This window comes from Oryctolagus cuniculus, chromosome 13, assembly GCF_964237555.1.
Source record: "Oryctolagus cuniculus chromosome 13, mOryCun1.1, whole genome shotgun sequence".
Taxonomy (NCBI): Eukaryota; Metazoa; Chordata; class Mammalia; order Lagomorpha; family Leporidae; genus Oryctolagus; species Oryctolagus cuniculus.
This window is the reverse complement of record NC_091444.1, coordinates 21,601,995-21,623,513: the sequence shown is the minus strand read 5'-3', so window position 1 is coordinate 21,623,513 and position 21,519 is coordinate 21,601,995. Positions and strand designations below refer to the sequence as shown.

Here is a 21,519-nt window from a genome sequence, read left to right as displayed (position 1 = left end):
TGTAATGCTCCTATCTTATAGAAGAGGAACTCAGAGCTCAGAAAGGGGAAAAGAGCAGCCCAAGGTGACTCAGTGGAATAATCTCAGTCTTTTCAGTCCCACAGAGCCTGCTGCAGCTACAGGAGCTCAGGTGCTCACCCTTAAATCAAGACTATCATCAAGAAGAAACATCCCAGGGCCAACATTGTAACGCAGTAGGCTGAGCCTCTGCCTGCTGTGCCAGCATCCCCAAATGGGCACCAGTTTATGTCCTGGCTTCTTCTCTTCCACTCCAGCTCTCTGCTTGTGGCCTGGGAGGGCAGTAGAGGATGGCCCAAGTGTTTGGGCCCCTGTACCTGCATGGGAGACCAGAGGAGGCTCCTGGCTCTGGATCGGCCCAGCTCCAGCTATTGCAGCCATTTGGGGAGTGAACCAGTGGATGGAAGGTCTTTCTCTCTGTCTCTCCCTCTCTCTGTCTGTAACTCTGCCTCTCAAGTAAATAGATAAAATCTTAAAAAGAAGAAGGAGAATGGGAAGGGGAAGGGGAAGGGGAGGAGGGGGAGGAGGGGGAAGAGGGGGAGGAGGGAGAGAAAGAGGAGGAGGAAGAAGAAGAAGAGGCTGGCGCCAAGGCTCACTAGGCTAATCCTCCACCTGTGGCGCAGGCATCCCAGGTTCTAGTCCCGGTTGGGGTGCCAGATTCTGTCCCGGTTGCTCTTCTTCCAGTCCAGCTCTCTGCTGTGGCCCGGGAAGGCAGTGGAGGATGGCCCAAGTCCTTGGGCCCTGCACCCGCATGGGAGACCAGGAGGAAGCACCTGGCTCCTGGCTTCAGATCGGCGCAGCGCACCAGCTGCAATACACTGGCCGTAGCGGCCACTTGGAGGGTGAACCAACGGAAAAAGGAAGACCTTTCTCTCTGTCTCTCTCTCTCACTGTCCAACTCTGTCCCCCCCCCCCCCAAAAAAAAAAAAAAAAAAAAAGAAGAAGAAGAAGAAGAAGGAGAAGGCCTGGGTACACTCAAGCTTCGGCTTCACCCGGAACCCACCACCATGGCGGAGGAAGGCACTGCTGCTGGAGGTGCAATGGAGACTGACACTGCTTTACAAGAGGTGCTTGTCGCTCCCCGTCTTCATGGGGGAACGACACTAAGCCCTGCCTAGGCTTCATATCCGAGTCACGGCACCATTATGTCGCTCCCCCTCTTCGTGGAGGAGCAACACAGGACCCTGCGCTGTTCTTTCGTCTGCTCGGCCCTCCCCGGGTTTGCTGCTGGTTCTTCCCGGGTTGGCTACTATCCCTTCCACCTCCGTGGAAGGGCAGTTCCCCCTGGCCACATTCCCCACTTCCGCAGGGGAGCGGCACACCGCCGGCCGGTTCTCTCGGGGGCTGCACGGGTTCCCTTAGATGTTCCCCATAGATGTTTCCGGTGCATGCCGTCTCTCTCCTCCTTTATAGTCCTCCTCCGCCAATCCCAACTCGGCTGAGTACGCTGCTCTCCAATCAGGAGCAAGTCCTACAGTTAATTGGTTGAACTGGAGGCAGCTGTGCGGAAGCTGTTTACTTCTCTCCCAGCGCCATATTGTGGGAGAGCAGATGCATAGAATAAGTCCTAATTCGAGTAACTTAGTCTAGTCCGGATTGCTCCCCACAGATCCCCCTTTCTTTTTATTTTTTGGCATTGATACGCGCCTGTCTTCGGTGTCCCACGGCACACACTCTGCTCTACTTGCTAGCGTTGCCACAGGCTCTTACAAGTCCTATCAATCAGGAAAACCGAATCCGGGTCCTCTCTTCGCCATTGTGAGGAGGTTTTTAGGCGCTGATGCGTGCCTGTGTTCGGTGCCCTGCAGCGCATGCTCTACTCTGCTAGAACTGCCTGCAGGTGTTTACAAAACCTATCAGGCAAACCGAATCCAAGCCTTCTCATTGCCGTATTGTGGGGGAGACTTATTAGTGTTGGTTTGTGCCTATCTTCGGTGACCTGCAGCTCATACTCTGGTCGAGCTTTGCTGGCGCTTACCGCCTTAAATCAGGCAGACCGAATCCAAGCCTCCTAATTGTTGCATTGTGGGGAAGCTTTACTGATGTTAATTCGTGCCTGTCTTCGGTGACCTGCGGCTAGCCGCCCAGGTGCTCATCGCCTCACTAATCGGGCAGACCGAATCCAAGCCTTCTAATTGGCATGTTGAGGGGAGGCCTTATTTTTCTCTATTTCTCTATCTCCGGGCATTTCTATTTCTCCCATTTTACTTCTGTCTGCCAACATTCCTATTTCTCTTTTACTTCTAAACTTCTGTTTCTCTTATCCCCGCAGCTTTCCGGCACCTCGCCCCGCCGGCGGGTTCCCGGCTCTGCGCCGCTTCAGCCCGCGCGCCTCTCTCATCTGCGCAGCTTCCCGGCTTTGAAAGTGGCTTTCGTTTCCGCCTTGGCCTGCCCCCCACGGCTTCAATTTCCCTAACATTTTTCTCTACCCGGTATGTTTCCCCAAGCTTTCTTCCAACAATACTCCTCCCTCATTTCTCCTGGCCTCTCCCCACAGTCTGCATCCGAGTCTGTTTGTTCTAGCTTTCACTTTCGCTTTCGACCTTAGAGATTTCTCCCAGCTTCCCCCCGTAGTCCGTATCCGAGTCTATGCCTAGGCTTTCAATAGCTTCTTCCGGCTCCTTTTTCGTCCGGCTTTTCCCTAGGCTGTTTGCTAGTTTCTCTCTCCGATATTTTCCCTAGTTCTTCCCGTTTCTTCCCTCCTAAGTTTGCTATCCGTCCTGGGTTTCCTATCCGAGTTAGGTTTCCTATCCGAGTCACGTTTCTTCCCTCCTAAGTTTTCTATCCGTCCTAGGTTTCCTATCCGAGTCACGGCACCATTATGTCGCTCCCCCTCTTCGTGGAGGAACGACACTAAACGCTGCCTAGGCTTCATATCCGAGTCACGGCACCATTATGTCGCTCCCCCTCTTCGTGGAGGAGCAACACAGGACCCTGCGCTGTTCTTTCGTCTGCTCGGCCCTCCCCGGGTTTGCTGCTGGTTCTTCCCGGGTTGGCTACTATCCCTTCCACCTCCGTGGAAGGGCAGTTCCCCCTGGCCACATTCCCCACTTCCGCAGGGGAGCGGCACACCGCCGGCCGGTTCTCTCGGGGGCTGCACGGGTTCCCTTAGATGTTCCCCATAGATGTTTCCGGTGCATGCCGTCTCTCTCCTCCTTTATAGTCCTCCTCCGCCAATCCCAACTCGGCTGAGTACGCTGCTCTCCAATCAGGAGCAAGTCCTACAGTTAATTGGTTGAACTGGAGGCAGCTGTGCGGAAGCTGTTTACTTCTCTCCCAGCGCCATATTGTGGGAGAGCAGATGCATAGAATAAGTCCTAATTCGAGTAACTTAGTCTAGTCCGGATTGCTCCCCACAGGTGCTGAAGACCCCTCATCCACGATGGCCTGGCAGGTGGAATCTGTGAAGCTAACAAAGCCTTAGACAAGCGCCAAGCCCATCTTTGTGGGCTTGCACATAACCAGAATAAGCCTATGTGTGTCAAGCTGGTGGAGGCCCTTTGTGCTGAACACCAAATCAACCAAATTAAGGTTGATGACAACAAGAAACTTGGAGAATGGGGTGGCCTGTGTAAGACTGGGAGAGGAAACCCCATAAAGCAGTCAGCAGAACTACGGCAAAGAACTCAAGCCAAGGAAGTCCTCAAAAAACATTTCAAATGCAAGAAATGGACAAATAAATTTGGCCCACATTAAAAAAAAAAGATACATTCCTCAGAATTCCAATATCCTGGTTCCCTCCACTCATCAAGACTGGTATATTAATGGAATCTTTATTGTAGTCCACAATGACAAAATGATGAAAGCAAATGAAGCTCTCTCTAAATAACGAGCCATAATTGTAAAGGGCCTCATGACCACTGTGTATGTTGGCAGATACAAATGGTTGATATAATGGGCTAAGCCAGGGTCTCCACGGCATGTGGCCCATTACGGCTCTTTCCCCAGTTAAATCAGCACATTTTTAGGCATCTGAGAACTGTTGGCTGAATGAATGCTTTGCTCTTTGCCAGCTCACGAGTTTTCTCATAGCAGCTTCATGACTGGGAAGGAAAATATTTGGCTGGGCTGAGAAGGAAGGGAAGGTGGGGGAATACTGGGAGGGTTGCATACTTGTACATCAGGCAAGGATTTTTACCACCGCTATTTGGCAAGACAAGAAATACAACGTAATATTTCATTATCCAGCAACAGTCACTGGTTAGGAGCTGTCATCTTTTCTGTCTCCTGATCTTCTCAGAGACTTCCCAAGCCCACTTGTTGAAGTCTGGCAGCGAAGGTTAGGTTACAAGTGGCTTTGGGGAATATTTCAACAATGATAACTCCTTTCACGCGGGTCCGTTGAGCTCTTTCCCTAAGTTGCAGTGAACCCCACTTCCATTTGAGACCAGATGGGGTCAGTAAGGCAAAAGGAAGGAAGCAACCCCAACCCCTTGGCTCTTCCCCAGGGCTGGGATCACAGTACTCCACCAGCCTCCCTTTCTCCCTTCCCAGGCCACACCTACCTGGCCAGACTGCAGTCTGTCCGCTGACCTGTTGGAAAGACAAAGGCAAAAAGCATATGTTGAAGCAGGAGGGGTGAAGGGGGAAGATCTACTCCTAACAACGACCATGCCCTGCTCATCATCCCAGGGAGCCACTAGAGAGAAAGAAGAAATGCACTGAAAGCCTCTCTCAAGGCAGGAACTGATTCTGATGCTGGCACCCAGTCCACGGTTGCTGGCATTCCTAAACCTTAGGTTTATCAACTGATTCTCAAACGGGAGTGGCTACAGGGAACACTAACAAAGCAAGTCATATTTTATAGAACACATCATTAGAAGTTTTCAGAGATTCAGAGAGATGAAATTTAGCTGTTCTTATATGTATTCTGGGGAGGGGGCAAATTTGCTTGCTCCTGAGTACATGAACACACACAAACACACACTTCAGGTTGGGAGGAGAAGAAGGAAAAGGAGTTGCTTTGGGAGAGAAAGGAGAAGATGTGGATGTTTTAGTTTTAGATACATACTATATTCTATATTAATTGGGTCTGAAGTAGCAAGAGATAGATGTCATTTAATACTACTAACAAATTAAGGTTCTCAATCCAATAATAGGCCCTAAATAGTTTTATAGGTCATAGCCAGCTTCAAAAAATGAAATTGAGGGGCTGGCATTGTGATACAGTAGGTTAAGCCACCATGTGCAGTGCTGGCATCCATATGGGCACCAATTCGAGTCCTGGCTGCTCCACTTCTAATCCAGCTCCCCTCTAATGTACCTGGGAAAGCAGAGGAGGATTGGCCCAAGTACTTGGGCCCCTGCACCCACATCAGGGACCCAGATGAAGCTCCTGGCTTCGGCTTGGCCTACCCCTGGCCGCTGTGGTCATCTGGGGAGTAACCAACAGATTGAAGACCTCTAGCTTTTCTTCTCTCTGTAACTCTGTCTTTTAAATAAATAAATAAAGGGCCGGCGCTGTGGCCTGGCGGGTAAAGCCGCCACCTACACTGCTGGCATCCCATATGAGCGCTGGTTCGAGTCCTGGCTGTCCTCTCCTGATCCAGCTCTCTGCTATGGCCTGGGAAAGCAGTAGAAGTTAGCCCAAGTCCTTGAGCCCCTGCGTCACATGGGAGACCCAGAAGAAGCTCCTGGCTCCTGGCTTCAGATTGGCCCAGCTCTGGCTGTTATGGCCATTTGGGTTGTGAAGCAGTGGATAGAAGACCTCTTTCTCTGTCTCTACCTCTGCCTCTCTGTAACTCTGCCTCTCAAATAAATAAATAAATAAGTTAATGAAGCTTGATCGGTATTAGACTCATATTAGATAAATAAGGGGCAGACCTCAGCAGGCGTTGAGCCAGAGAAGGAGAGTTCAGCTCCCAGATTCCTCAGTCAAGTTCCTGGAAAGGCAACTCCAAGGGCGGGGGAGGGCAGGGTTTTTTTTCTTGCCTTTAGAGGTTGCTAATTGTTGATTACAGTTCAGCTCATCTCAAGCAACACCATCCCCCACCCCTAACAGTCTCTCGTTACCAAAGTCTCAGCTTTCATCTGCAAAAATATTATTCAGAGCTATTATTTTCAACATCTGTCCCATTTCCATTCTGGAATATTCATATACATCAATTATCGCTCTGTGGCAAGAACAGGGGATCCTGCATTATGGTGACAAATGCATCCAGAAGGCCCAGGGACAGCATGACTTGCACACAGGAAGATTTACAGTTGTTTTTTTTTTTTTTTCTTAATTGCTAGAACTTGTCATCTTTAAGATTTGACAATTTGGGGCACTAATGAATGGTCAACCTTCTGCCCTCTATCCATAATAGCACATCGGGTGCTGATATGTGTATGAGCAAAGCCATGCACACATGTGTGTCCCAGCACCCTGCTCTGTCTTAGGGATTGTTCTTAGACGGTCTTGACAACAAGAAATCACAGCTATAACTTGCTTCAGAGAGCTATGAGCTGTTTCTCCATTTCCTCATGGAACAATCTGATAACCCAAGAGTAAAGATTTTCTATAAGCTAAGTTTGGCTCTCAATGGCTGAACCTGTTTAGTCTGAGTCCCTCGGATGGTGGGGAGGGAAGAGAACAGAAATTACTTAAAGGGCATTCTTCACATGAAATTAAATGCCTAAATAGCACAGGATCAAAGATGGTCGAGAAAAAAGAATCAGTCATCCGGGGGAACTGTTCAGAGTAGGAAAAGGACAGAGCAAAAAGTTGGGTAGAAGGTTCTGGTATAAAAGTGGGACCAATGGGGCCAATGAACCAGTGAGTACTGTACACTGTTCTATATCCTATGGTTTGCTGGAAGATTGCTCAAGGATTTATTTAAAATGTTAGACATCTGCCTAAGTGCAGGCTTGTCTGTCACTGATGTTACTACACATTCCCTGTAGCCTCTCTCTTCTTCTCTCACATCTTTAAGTGAGGAGATTAGTGGGGCAGGGAGGAGGGGCTGGGCACTGCGAGGCATCCCTAACCTGGGGATTCCATTAATCATGGATGCTAAGAGCCAGGCAGGAGCCCTGGGCTAGGTGCCAGAAAACCCTGGGGAAGCTTCTCTTTCAACCTTAGCCTTCTGTTTGACAGCCAAGGAGAGAAAGTCCAGAGTGCCAGTCCCGTTCTCTGTCTTGCTACTTTCCAGGGTCTGGTTAAAATCACCCTGTGAGATGAGACAGTCCACTCAGCACCGTGGCCTCAGCACAGCACAGCCGTGAGAGGGCTGCCACCTAAGCTGAGTCAGGACCCTTGAAAGCAGAGGAAACAGATGCCCCACCCAGAAGCTAAAGCGAGCAGCAGTCTGTCCATCATGCGTTTGAGGGTCCTCAGCCCTCCTCCGAGCAGCTGGACACCTCATCTCACGGCTCCCTACCTAACTTAACAAAGTGTTCAGAAAATAAATAACCCCTTAGCCCCTTTACCCCAGCCGCCACAGAGGAGGCGAAGGAGGGGGGCTGGGTGGAGAGCAGGCACGCTCCATTTAAACCAATAGATGATGCACATTAGTGCTTCATTAAGCATTGGCCTTTCCCCATTACTCAAGCAGTCACTGGGGGCGTGGGCTTTCACATCAAACAAGCCAGGAAAAGAAATGCATTCCTATAACCAGATCAGATCCACTTGGCTGCAGACAGAGGAGAGTGCCCAGCGACGAAGCTCCGCGGGCCCTCCCCTGCTGCCAAGCCTCCAGCAGAGGGTTCCCACACTCACTTTCTCCCAGGGTTTTCTGCAGGAGGTCGTGCTTGGCTTGCAGCTTCGTGATGAGGTTCCTGCCCTCCAGGTACTCCTTCATTTTCTGCAAGGGAGGAGGAGGAAAGAAAGAGTGATCAGAATCCTGAAGGAAAAAGGGTCATGGATGCTCCACCGGACAAATCCCTTGTCAAGAAGTCATTTGGTTTCTGACCCAGTTTCCAACACGTCCACTTCTTGTTTCTTTAAGCTGCCTGTGGCCAGCTGCTGATTTCATGGTGGATTAACACCCCGCTCCATGTTTTCCTGGGAGCTCCACATTGGGCCAATGCAAAGAAACAGACTGGGGGAGCCCCTCATCTCTCCCCTTAGTTCCTCTAAAGAACTGGGGGGAGGGGGCGGCGGATGTATTCACAGAGGATACACACCTGCTGCTTGCCACCTCTGCTGACATCCGTACCATCCACCTGAGCCATTCCCAGGGTGCATTCCATCAGTCCAGGAGCAGTGCCAGTGGCAGGCTCCAGCCCCTGCCTCAGCTGCACGCACAGCATCTTTGTGCTGTATCCTAATCAGCCTCCATCTCTGCTCCGCACGGAATCATCACAGAAAGCGCTCAGAGGGAGGGGCTGCCACCTCCCACTCGCACACACACACACAGACAGTTCTAAAGACAAGTGAGATTTTGGAAACGCAATCTCACCTGCTCTAACTGACCAAAAATTATTGTGAGGCTGCACATTCAGATTGGACCTTTCTTAACCCTTGTGTGCCCAGTGAGAAATCATGTTTCCCTGACAAATCATCAAATCTTCAAAGCAACCCCATGCACTGTTATTATCATTATGCCCATCTCATGAATGAGAGCACTGAGGTTTCTAGAGATTAATTAATTTGTTCAAGGTCAAGCAGTTAGCAAGGAATGGAGTCGGTATCCAGATACACGCAGTTAGCCTTGACAACTCATGACAAGAGCCTGAGGTGATTACTGATGCCATAAACAAGAGTGTCAATTTGTTAAGTCAACAACAGGAATCACTGTGCACTTACTCCTCATGTAGGATCTCTGTCCTTAATGTGCTGTACATTGTGATTTAATGCTATAACTAGTACTCAGATAGTATTTTTCACTTTGTGTTTCTGTGTGAGTGCAAACTGTTGAAATCTTTACTTAATATATGCTAAACTGATCTTCTGTATATAAAGAGAATTGAAAATGAATCTTGATGTGAATGGAAGGGGAGAGGGAGCGGGAAAGGGGAGGGTTGTGGGTGGGAGGGAAGTTATGGGGGGAAGCCATTGTAATCCATAAGCTGTACTTTGGAAATTAAATTCATTAAATAAAAGTTAAAAAAAAAAAAGAAAACATGGTATGTGCTCTTAATCTTTAAGATAGAATGTTCCACTATTTTGGTATAGAGCAAAAGAGGGAGAGAAGTGGAAGTCAACATCATAGCACTGATTATTTTTATATGTCTAGCAACCTAAGTGTCTTTAGAGCACTTTAGTACATATTCTCTCATTTGACACATGACAACTCTGTAAAACACCTAAGGCAGACATTATTATTTCCCCATTACAGATGAGACGATGATCTCAGGGTGAGGGGGTGTCAAATAAATTGCTGAACCTTGAAAATTAGTGACAGTGCCAAGCCTGGAGCCCCAGCCTTTGAACTCAAGACAGTGTCTTTGGGGCTGGCATTGGGGTGTAAGGGGTTGAGGTGTCACCTGCAATGCCGGCATCCCATATGTGTGTGGTTTTGCGTCCCATCTGCTCCACTTCCAATCCAGCTCCCTGCTGGATTTTCCCTGCCTGGGAAAGCGGCAGAGGATGGTGCAAGTCCTTGGGCCCTTGCACCCACGTGAGGCCCAGGTGAAGTTCCTGGCTCCTGGCTTTGGCTTGGCCCAGCCCTGGCTGTTGTAGTCATTTGGGGAATGAAGTGGCAGATAGAAGATCTCTCTCCGCCCCTTCTTTCCCATAACTCTGCCTTTCAAATAAATAAAATAAATCATTTCTAAAAATGGCATCTTTCCCACTCTCCCCATAGCCACTCTTAGGGATCTTGGTTTCCTTTGGTTATCTCAAGCTGCAAGGGTTCATTTGCTACATTAGGGATCACCTGTCCATGTCTAAACTCAGAGGCCAATGGCAGGGTTTCCCAGAGTGTAATCACAAGCAGTGGTAAGACAGGAGACATCTAAGGCAGTAAATGGGTAAAATATTTTAAAGTAATAGTTCTGTCCATCTTTTAGTATGCATTAAACAAAAACATAGAATACCCAGGGCCAGGCCAGGCTGAAGCCAGGAGCCAAGCGCTCCATCTGGGTCTCCCATGTGAATGGCAGAGTTAAGTATCAGCAGGAAGCTGGATTTGGAAGCAGTCAGGACTCGAACCAGGCACTCTGCTGTGGGATGACAGGTGACACAAGTGGCATCTTAACTGCTCTGCCAAAGTCTGTCCTTTCAGTGTGAACTTCTAAGAGCCTATACTTAACTCTCTGGTTCTCATTAAAAACAAAGGAAAAATTCTGCTTTCTTGGAGATGTACTTTCTGGCCCTCCCACGCTCATCCAGATGCTCCTGTGTGTCCCTTGCAAATCTCCATGACAGCACTTCTCACACGCCTCTGTTACCAAGGGTTTGTCATTCACAGGTCTTTGTCTCTAGGATGTCTCTGCTGCGTGGCCAGAGATCATGTCATTCTTGATTCTTTGCATCTCTGATGCTTAGCACCATGCCTAGCAGACAGCAGACACTCGTTAAATGCATAAAGAATGATAAATAAACATGTCAATCTCACTCTCTGAGCAAAACCTTCCCCAGCAGTTATGAACTATGCATCTAGGCATGTCCCTACCCTGCATATTAAATAGGAAGTGAGCCCCACACCAACTTTCCCTGCTGCCTCACTCAGGACTGCTTCCCTCTGCTCCTTTGTGCTTCTGCATGAGAACATCTGCATGAGAAGAGGCTCCTCTGTCGCCTTCCCCCTCCATCTGCTCCAGCTGCCAGTTCACCTGAGTGATATTTTAATCCCTAACCAAGGCCTAATTGTAGGCTTGGAACGGTGCTTTAGGGCCCAGAGGTGAAAACCCTTCAGGAAACATCCATTGCTAATAACATAACCCTCAAAGGCCTCTCTTTGGAAGGTTATCCTGGGAGACTCTAGAGATTTCCTAATGAGGAAAATTCTCCAAGAAACTGTAACCCTCAATACAAGACCAGACTGCTCAGAAAACAACCGAAGTTCTGAAAGGAGACGGACGCCAGTTCCTTCCTCTTGCTCTTGTTTCTGCTTCTGATTCCGGAAATAATTTTTTTTTTTTCATTTGTGTTCACAGTTCACTACTTAACTCTGGCTGTCACTCAGTAAACCATTAAAATAAATAACAATCTGATAAGGAGGTAAGATGGATTACCTTTTCGGGTTCCATTAAATCCTGCGGGATCAAAGCTGTGTCAAGGTATGACTTGCATCCCTAATATCGTGTGGAAACAATGGTTGGAAGGTTTCCATCCAGTGAGCCAGGCACAGGATGGTAAAGGCCTCCTGGAGTTTGCAGGCATGTTATTTATCACTTCCCTCTCTTGCCCGTTAGGCAGCACTCATCTCCGTAAGAGAGAGGCTGGGGATATAAATCACCTTTCTTTATCAGTGGAGCTGAGCTAGGAGGCTTTGGTTGCTGCTGGACAGACACACAGAGAAGGGAGCAGAGGCAGCCAGCTGAAGGCAAGAGAGGAAGAGGTGGCTTTGTAATGATTTTTTGGAGACCAGGGGGCCAGGAAAAGAGCTCTTTGCATGTAACCTCAAAATGCCTTCCTTGGGCAAGGAGGGTCACTTGCTTTATTTCAAGAATGTCCTAATATTGGGTAATTATCTGTCATTCCACTCCCTACTTCCCTCACCAAAACCCAAAAGTTAAGTAATTATGTGGCATTTTCACTTGACCTGGGGATTTTATTTCACCAAGATCAAGTAAACTCCTAAAACACAAGTCAGTACTGTCAGAACAGAATTTCAGGGGCCCGTGCTGAGGCGTAGCAGGCTAAGCCTCCGCCTGCAGCACCAGCATCTCCCACGGGAGCTGGTTCGTTTCCCAGTTGCTCCTCTCCTGATCCAGCTCTCTGCTATGGCCTGGGAAAGCAACAACACCGGTGTGGCAGACCAGGAAGAAACTCCTGGCTCTTGGCTTCGGACTGGCCCAGGAGTGAACCAGCAGGTGGAAGAGCTTTCTCTCTGTCTCTCCTTTACCTCTCAAATAAACAAATAAAATCCTAAAAACAAACAAACAAACAAACAAAAAACAAACTCAGAATTTCCACAAAAGGTAGGAAGGAAAAGGGTTTTTTTTGTTCTTGTTTGTTTCTGCCATTGTAAAACTGCAATTCTGTTTTCATAATTTCATAGTAATTCCTAATTGGATTAACTATCAGCGATGAAGTTTATTTATTGAAAAGTACTAATATGGCCGGCGCCGCGGCTCACTAGGCTAATCCTCTGCCTTGCGGCGCCGGCACACCGGGTTCTAGTCCCGGTTGGGGCGCCGGATTCTGTCCCGGTTGCCCCTCTTCCAGGCCAGCTCTCTGCTGTGGCCAGGGAGTGCAGTGGAGGATGGCCCAGGTGCTTGGGCCCTGCACCCCATGGGAGACCAGGAAAAGCACCTGGCTCCTGGCTCCTGCCATCGGATCAGCGCGGTGCGCCGGTCACAGCGCGCTGGCCGCGGCAGCCATTGGAGGGTGAACCAACGGCAAAGGAAGACCTTTCTCTTGTCTCTCTCTCTCACTGTCCACTCTGCCTGTCAAAAAAATAAATAAATAAAAATAAATAATAAAAAAAAGAAAAGTACTAATAGAATAATTTTTCTTTTTCTCCATGACAGACATTTTTGTTGTAGTAAAATGAAAAGGTTTGGGTTGGAATAGTCTAGTCCCACCACTTAGTAACCCTTCTAACCTTGGGCAAATTACTTAACCCCCACTGAATCTTAGTTTTTCTATTTGAAGAATGAGGATAATGTATTTTTCATGACATTGAGGTTTTAATAGGATAATAATGTGATTAGCACAAGGTCCAACATATAGCACGTAATCAAAAGTTTTTCCTTACACCTGAATCAACTACTCAGTAAACCTCAAAACATTCCTTCCTTAAACTGCTTTGCTTTGTGTTCAGTCCCATGAGGGTGCTTTGCTTTTCTTTCAACACAAGAAAGTTGAATCAAAGTAGAAGGTTCAGGTCTTAAAACAAAACAACCAACAGTAAGAGGTATAAGAATGCTTTTCAAATTTCATTTTGAAAACCGCTTTCCTTTTAAATACACTCTTACCATGGGTAAAAAACTCATGAGACCTTGCTTACGCCTTGGATTTAATCAGTGTGAACCAAGGCTGTTAAGTGCCTACTGCCGCAAGTGGGTGCTGGGTAGGAGAGAACTCTGCCTCGCTGGGCCATCAGCAGAGATACACAGATGTCATGACTACTGCTCCTTTCCCACCCCACAGGCACTCTGACATTCCCCTTCCTCCCCGTCAATTTTGAAAGCAAGAAACAGCTGTCAGACAGAATAAATAATAGAGTAAACCTTACATGGGGCACACCTCCCCAGTTTTAATTGGCATGGCAGGAGCACTGATTCACTTGTAAACGCTTAGCACATGTTTACTAAGGATCAGCAGAATTCCAAGATAAGAAAAACTCATTGTAAGTTCCAAGTCCAGTGGTCTAGCATACTGCCCTAATGGCCAAGGCACCATCTCATCTCCTATTACCTTATCCCAGCCTGTCCCTAAGAAGTCAGTTAGTTTAGCTTTATTATTTTATCAGCCCTAATCCTTAACCCCTTCCCACTTCATCCACCATTCTTGAACCCCATATTCCAATTCTCCATTCACAGAAATACACAGGAGAAATGCCAGCCTTTAAAACTTTGGTAATTCTTGGCAGAGCAGTGAGCATTACCGCTCACGAACAAAGAATTGGTCAAATCAGAATTCTGTTCAAACATTGAAAAAGGAGGCAGATCTTTTTGGACTCACATGAAAATAATATCCAAAATAAATTCAGTGAAAACCAGTAAAAGGTGAAGAACAGTACAAGTGGTATCTGTCTATTTGTACTTCCATTTTATTACATTTCTGGTAGAACTTATTGTATGAAAGGGTATTTTCAGATACATCAGTGATTGCCTATGGATTGGATATCTTTGCAAGTAGACAGAAGTTTTAATCACTGGTGAGGCAGGGGAAGGAGTCAGGGATAGTAAGTGACTTAACTTTTTCCTGTATGCCCTTTTGAAATCTTTGCACCTTAAAAACAAATAAACAAACAAAAAAACCAAACACCTGTTCTTAACAATCGCAGTAGAAAAGGTAACAGGGAAAACAATACACATGAGTGGATTATGTGTTACCAAAGACACAAAGCCGAGATCAGCAAACACCTCCCCATGTAGAGTCAATATAGGAGAAAGCTGTGGAACTGTGACCGCGCCTTTCCCTTCACTCAGCTCCCACCATGGGTGCAGAGAACCGGTGACCAGCATTCTGGGTGCAGCTGTCACTCAGGACCTTGAGCAAACTAACCATCCTCTCTGAATTTGTTTTTCTGTTTTTTTTTAACTTTCAAATGAGAACACTGAGTTAGATGATTTTTTAAAAAATCACTTCACACTTTAAAACTCCATGATTAATTTCCTTAGACTCCTGCAAGTGAATGAGCTTGGTAGGCTAAGATTCAAATTTCCAGTTGATGTCATCTGGGCAGATCAACCTGATGACAGGCGCTGAGTGGCCAGAAATCTTTTTTTTGTTTAAGATTTATTTACTTATTTATTTGAAAGGCAGAGTTACAGAGAGGCAGAGGCAGAGAGAGAGAAGTCTTTCATCCACTGGTTCATTCCCCAAATGGCAGCAACAGCTGGAGCTGTGCTGATCTGAAGCCAGGAGCCTGGAGCTTCTTCTGGGACTCCCATGAGGGTGCTGGGGCCCAGAATAAATAATAAGGACATGGGCCATCTACTGCTTTCCAGGCCATAGCAGAGGGCTGGGTCGGAAGTGGAGCAGCCAGGACTTGAACCAGTGCCCACATGGGATGCCAGCCCTGCAAACGCCGGCTTTACCTGCTACGCCACAGCACCGGCCCCAGAAATCTTTCCTAACAGCCCTCTTAGTCACTAGACACACTACCTAGGAGCCAAGCCACACCAAGGAACTTCATCCCAACTTCCCAAGAAGGGAACTTCTGGAATGTGCTGCTGTGACATTCTTGAAAGGCAGATAACCGGCCGGCGCCGCGGCTCACTAGGCTAATCCTCCGCCTTGCGGCGCCGGCACACCGGGTTCTAGTCCCGGTTGGGGCGCCGGATTCTGTCCCGGTTGCCCCTCTTCCAGGCCAGCTCTCTGCTGTGGCCAGGGAGTGCAGTGGAGGATGGCCCAGGTGCTTGGGCCCTGCACCCCATGGGAGACCAGGAAAAAGCACCTGGCTCCTGCCATCGGATCAGCGCGGTGCGCCGGCCGCAGCGCGCTGGCCGCGGCGGCCATTGGAGGGTGAACCAATGGCAAAGGAAGACCTTTCTCTCTGTCTCTCTCTCTCACTGTCCACTCTGCCTGTAAAAAAAAAAAAAAAAAAAAAAAAAAAAAGAAAGGCAGATAACCTTGGCAGAGGCACCTGAGGACACTGTAAGGCGTGGCAAGCTCTGGCAGTCACTTCATTGAGCGTGGGCATATTGTCTTCAATCTCCACTACCCCTAAAAAGCCCTTTTATCAAAAAATGAATTATCTAATAAATTTCAGGCATCAGTCATCAAAATAAACTATCTGGTAAATCTGTTACTGGACAAGCCCGGACGAAAACCATTCCCGTCAGCCAAGGCGGTTTACACACAGTTCTGCTAAGTAGCTCTCTGGCCACAAAAGACAGGAAATGGATTAGAGATATCAGTGCATTCAGGCAGAAGGTAAAGGGCAGGCAGGACCTGGCGAGGTCACCAGTTTCAACACGGTCATTCCTGCTTTTACCAAAGGTCAACTTTTAATATAAATGTCACAGATTCATTTAAAGCCAAAAAGTGTTCTGACAATGCTCAAAACTTCTTACCCTAAAAAATGGAAATCTGCAGTGTAATGAGCTTGGACCATTTAATAGTGGTATATCTAAGCAGTCCAGATAGACCAGCCAAGTAATCCTATTTTTTTAAAAAGATTTATTTATTTATTTATTTGAAAGGCAGAGTTACAGATAGGCAGAGGCAGAGAGAGAGAGAGAGAGAGGTCTTCTATCTGCTGGTTCATTCCTCAGATGGCCACAACAGCTGGAGCTATGCCAATCCGAAGCCAGGAGCCAGGAGACTCTTCTGGGTCTCCCATGCGGGTGCAGGGGCCCAAGGACTTGGGACATAGCAGAGAGCTGGATTGCAAGTGGAGCAGCTGGGACTTGAACCAGTGTCCACATGGGATGCCGGCACTACAGACAGTAGCTTTACCTGCTATGCCACGGTGCCAGCCCCACAATCCTATTATTAAAAGCCTCTACAGAATGTTCAATAAGCTCCTTAGATAGTGAGACTTGAAGCAGTAATACAACCTCACCATAGTCAAGAAGTTCCAGAAACATCTAAACCAGGTTTCTGCATATCTTTATGATTGGCACATGCTACACTTTCCTCAAAAAATGCCCTTTTATCTCAAGTCCACTCACTACCTGATTCACTATCCTTCAAGATCAAGCACAAAGAGCTGGTGTTGTGGTGTAGTGGGTTAAGCTACTGCCTTCAACGTGGGCATCCCATATTAGAGTGCTGGTTCGAGTCCTGTCTGCTTCACTTCCCATCTAGTTTTCTGCTAATGTGCCTGCAAAGTCAGCAGAGGATGGCCCCAGTACTTGGGTCCTGGACACCCATGTAAGAGACAGGATGGAATTTCTGGCTCCTGGCTTTGGCCTGGCACAGACCTGGCTGTTGCACTCATTTGGGTTGTGAACCAGTGGATGGAAAATCTGTCTGTCTCTCCCCCTCTGTTCTGCCTTTCAAATTAATTAATCTTTTTTTTTTTAAAAAAGGTCAAGTACAAAAATCACTTTGTACATGATTGTTCATGAAGCCCATTCAAGCACATGAGTATGTATGCATTTAAAGGTTTTATATTTATTTAATTATAAAAATTAATCCATTGTAACTTTAGAAATTTGAGTATATGAAATTAAAAAGTTCTCCCTTACATGCCAAATCTCATCATTCCCTCTCTGATTTTGAGTATAACTCTCAGCCTTCCTAGCTTGCAATACAATGTCTGGCATATAGTAAATCCACAATAAATGATCAATGAATGACTGAATAATTATTAATGAATAAATTAATGATGATGGTGAAAATAAAATTTTAACATTAGTTGAGCACTAATGACAAACAATGTGTTAAGCATTTTACAAAAATGAATATGGGGCTGGCATTACTGAACAGTGGATTAGGCCACTGCTTCCAACACCAGCATCCCAAAACAGTGTGCTGGTTAGAGTACTAGCTGCTCCGCTTCTGGTCAAGCTTCCTGTTAACACTCCTGGGAAGGCAGTGGATGACAAGACAAAATGGCTGGGCCTCTGATACTCATGTGGGAAACTCGGATGGAGATTTTGGCTCTGTGCTTTGGCCTGACCTAGCCTTAGATGTTGCAGCCATTTGGGGAGTGAATCAGCAGATGTAAAATCTCTCTCTCCCTCTCTGTCACTCTTTCAACTAAATAATTTTTTTTTAAGATTTACTTATTTATTTAGTTGAAAGACAGAGTGACAGAGAGAGAGGAGAGACAGAGATCTTTCATCTGCTCCCCAAATGTCTGTAATGGCTGAAGCTGGGCCAACCTGAAGCCAGGAGCCAGAAGCTTCTTTTGGATCTTCCACATGAGTGCAGGTGCCCAAGCACTTGGGCCATCCTCTGCCGCTTTCCCAGGCACATTAGCTGGATTGGAAATGGAACAGCTGAGACTTGAACCAGTGCCCACCATGGGATGCTAGAGTCACAGGTGGCACCTTTATCTGCTATGCCACAACGCTGGCCCCCATCAAATAGATAAATCTTAAAAGGGGCTGGCGCTGTGACATAGTGGGTAAAGCCACTGCCTGCAGTGCCAGCATCCCATATGGGCACTGGTTCGAGTCCCGGCTGCTCCACTTCCAATCCAGCTCTCTGCTATGGCCTGGGAAAGCAGTGGAAGATGGCCCAAGTCCTTGGGTCCCTGCACCCATGTGGGAGACCCAGAATAAGCTCCTGGCTCCTGGCTTTGGATCGGCCCAACTCTGGCCGGTACGGCCAATTGGGGAGTGAATCAATTGGGAGAGATGGAAGACCTCTCTCTCCCTGCCTTTCCTTCTCTCTCTGTGTAACTCTGACTTTCAAATAAATAAATAAATCTTAAAAAAAAAATAAATCCTAAAAAACACTGGACAAATAAAAATGGTTAAATGAGCTAAAATGTCATTCCATTATTTCCTTGTGTAGACTTTAGTATTTTACTCATAAATATACTTAAAGAACATTATAATTAAATGACTTGGATTATCAAACAGTAAGTGCAGCTGTATCCCATTTTTTCCTAATATAATTATAATTATATACTCACATGTGTTTACATATGTATAGACAAAAGACTGAAAAGGACACACATTGTGGCACAGTGAGTTAAGCTACAGTTTGGGATGTCAGCAGCCCATATTGAAGTGCTGGCTCCTCTGTTTCCCATCCAGTTTCCTGCTCATGTTCCTGGAAAGCAGCAGATGATGCCAAGTACACGGGCTCCTACCACCCACATGGGAGACCTAGATAGAATTTCTGGCTCCTGGCTTCGGCATGGCCCAGCCCCAGCTATTGTAGATATTTGGGAAGTATAACAGTGGATAGAAGACCTCTCTCAACTTTATCTCTCTCTCTCTCTCTCTCTCTCTCTCTCTCTCTCTCCTTCTTTCCCTCTCACTCTTGCTCTCACTCTGTCACTCAGCCTTTCAAATAAACAGAATGTGGGGCCAGTGCTGTGATACAGTGGGTGAAGCCGCAGCCTGCAGTGCCAGCATCCCATATGGGTGCCGGTTCAAGTCCTGGCTGTTCGACTTCCAATACAGCTCTCTTCTATGGCTTGGGAAGGCAGCAGATGGCCAGGTCCTTGGGCCCCTGCACCCACATGGGAGACCCAGAAGAAGCTACTGGCTCCTGGCTTCAGATCGGCCCAGCACTGGCCATTGAGGCTATCTGGGGAGTGGACTAGTGGATGGAAGTCCTCTTTCTTTCTCTCTCTCTGCAATTTTGTTTTTCAAGTAAACAAATAAATCTAATAAATAAATAAATAAATAAAACTTAAAAAAGAACAAAGACCAGAAAGAATATATCCTAGCACCATTATATCTTCAGGTGGTAAGATTATGGATTATTTTTTATTTTGTGTGCTTCTAAGTTTTATATAATGTGCATGTTTTGCTTTGCATAGCAATGTTTTAGAAGTTATTTTAGGGCTGGCATTGTGGAGAAACAGGTTAAGCCATGGCCTGTGTCCCTGGCATCCCATACGGGCACTGGTTTGAGTCCCAGCTGTACCACTTTTGATCCAGCTCCCTGCTAATGCACCTGGGAAAGCAGCCAAAGAGGGCTCAAAGGCTTGGGTCCCTGCACCCAGATGGAGTTCCAGGCTCCTGAACTGGAGCCAGCCCTGGCCATTTTGGTCATTTGGGGAGTGAACCAATACATGAAAGATCTCTCTCTCTCTCTCTCTCTGTCCCTCTCAATCTCTGTAACCCTGCTTTTCAAATAAATCTTTTTGTAAAAAGAAAGTTATTTTAGAGAATAACATTCTTAAATCAGTCCCTTTCTCTTTCTCTCTCTGTAATTTATTTATTTGAGAGGCAGAGCTACAGAGAGAGAAAGATACAGAGAGAAAGGTCTTCTATCTGCTGGTTCACTCCCCAAAGATAGCACTTGGTCCATCTTCCACTGCTTTCCCAGGCTATAGCAGAGAGCTGGACCAGAAGAGGAGCAGCCAGGACATGAACTGGGGCCCATCTGGGATGCCGCTGCTGCAGGTGGCGGCTTTACCTGCTACACCACAGTGCTGGCCCCTAAATCAGTCCCTTTCAATGGTCTTCTTTAGAATTAAAAAAAATAATCTTATGAATTCTAAGTTGAACTAATTAAAAAACAGACTTAAAAATATTAGCAAATCATTAGTGTTCTTAATGAAGAAAGGACAGTGTTTAAATATGAATAAACAAATTGTTCCAGTTGGAGCAAAAATTCAATTTACAGCAGGCAGACTGAGCTTCCTGACTGAAAAACAAGTTAATTTCTTTCATTCAGAATCAGTATGCATATTCACTGGCTATATTTCATCTCACATCTGCAAACTTAATTTTTTCTTTCTTGGTCTTCAGAAGATTAGGAAACAAATTTTAGTTCAGGCAATAAATCCTACTTGGCAAGCTCAAAATAACTTAATTATTAAAAAGCTGCACTAAAGACCAGCTAGCAACCTTCCAAAGGGCTGTTAATGCCACTTAAAAAAAAAAAAGTCCATCTGTCTAAAGTAAGACTGGAGATATATGAATAACAAAGTACACTGTTTTAGAATTCTCTGCAAAACAACGTTACATATTATGATTCCCTTTGAGTTTTAGCCATAATTATGAAAAATTATTCTCCAACACATCACCTAGAACCTATATACACTTTTAAAAAACAAAGTATGTATTAGCCACAATAACTAGAAGTAGTTCCTAAAAACCAAGAGATCAAGTTCCCCTTTCCTGGTTTCATGCAGGCTGAGAAGAAAGCTTTGAAAGGAAAGCCTGCTAGCCGGTTCAACACTTCTTGAAGAGGAAAATCTTGAAGTATACTTGGGAGCATCCTTTTTCTTGGGGAATCCCTTTTAGACATACAACTTGTAGACATTTGTTGCCTTTAAATACAGGGATGGTTTTCAAGTATGCCCAGATTCAAATCCAGAACATTCAAAGCCTGCCTTTCAGACACTGGCCAAGACCTCAGAACTCTCCCTTGTGTGCTGAAGTGCCTGTTGATGTTCTTTAAAAGCCACTGAGCTCTCTTACCGTGAAATAAAACTGCTCTGTCTCTTGCTGGTTGGCTCTCCTCTTAGCAATGCTGGGTTTGCTCATGAAAGTTTCTGAAACTGTGGACTTGACAGACTCCATGGAGTTGCTGTATTGGAAGCAGTCGGACACATCAAAGTCCTCAACGGTCACAATGTCCTGGATGGTTTGCAAGGTGGCCTCCATTGTCTTTTTAACCTGCAAAGACAAGGGCCAACGTAATATACAGGGCAGGCTGCAAAATAGCAGGAGACGGAGAGGCTTAGAGAAGTGGGACAGGGAGTGGGCTGTAAAGCATGGAGGACTGCTGTCAGAGGGCGCAGCTCTGCTTCCCACCACACAGTGCTGAGTGAGAGAGAAATTTCACACGGACTGCCGCGGTGTTCTATTCTCTCCAGTAAGAACCTAAAAACCGCTGCTCCCTTTGTGTTATGTACTTGACCCAGCTCTTTTACTGAATGTTTACTTTAAAAATTTCATATTAGCTCTTCATTATAATGGAAGCACTAAAGGAAAGAGAATGAAATAACTCCAAACCAGTCCCATTGTACAAAGAACAAGCTAACAATGTGCGCTGGGCCTAGACCTGCAATTCCCCAGGTTCTGTTTCTTAACCTTGAACAAGTCGATGAACTTCTTTCCCTATTTGCATGTTGAGTGACCCTCAGTCCTTCCTGATCTTCCTGGGAAAAGTAAGACTCGCTGAGATGCAAGGTAAGAACCAATCTGAGCTCAATT

General features: G+C 46.5%; 1 protein-coding gene across 11 annotated transcripts in view; it reads right to left on the bottom strand.

The window, feature by feature from the left end:
- SRGAP2 (SLIT-ROBO Rho GTPase activating protein 2) overlaps positions 1-21,519 on the bottom strand; it is a 286,141-nt gene that overhangs the window by 45,189 nt on the left and 219,433 nt on the right. For all 11 annotated transcript variants that reach the window (XM_017347830.3, XM_051821257.2, XM_051821256.2 and 8 more), the window contains 3 exons: positions 20,782-20,979; positions 7,718-7,802; positions 4,524-4,551 (listed from right to left, as the gene is read on the bottom strand). In XM_017347830.3, the coding sequence (XP_017203319.2) occupies positions 4,524-4,551; positions 7,718-7,802; positions 20,782-20,979 (311 nt within the window). The remainder of the gene's footprint in view (positions 1-4,523; positions 4,552-7,717; positions 7,803-20,781; positions 20,980-21,519) is intronic.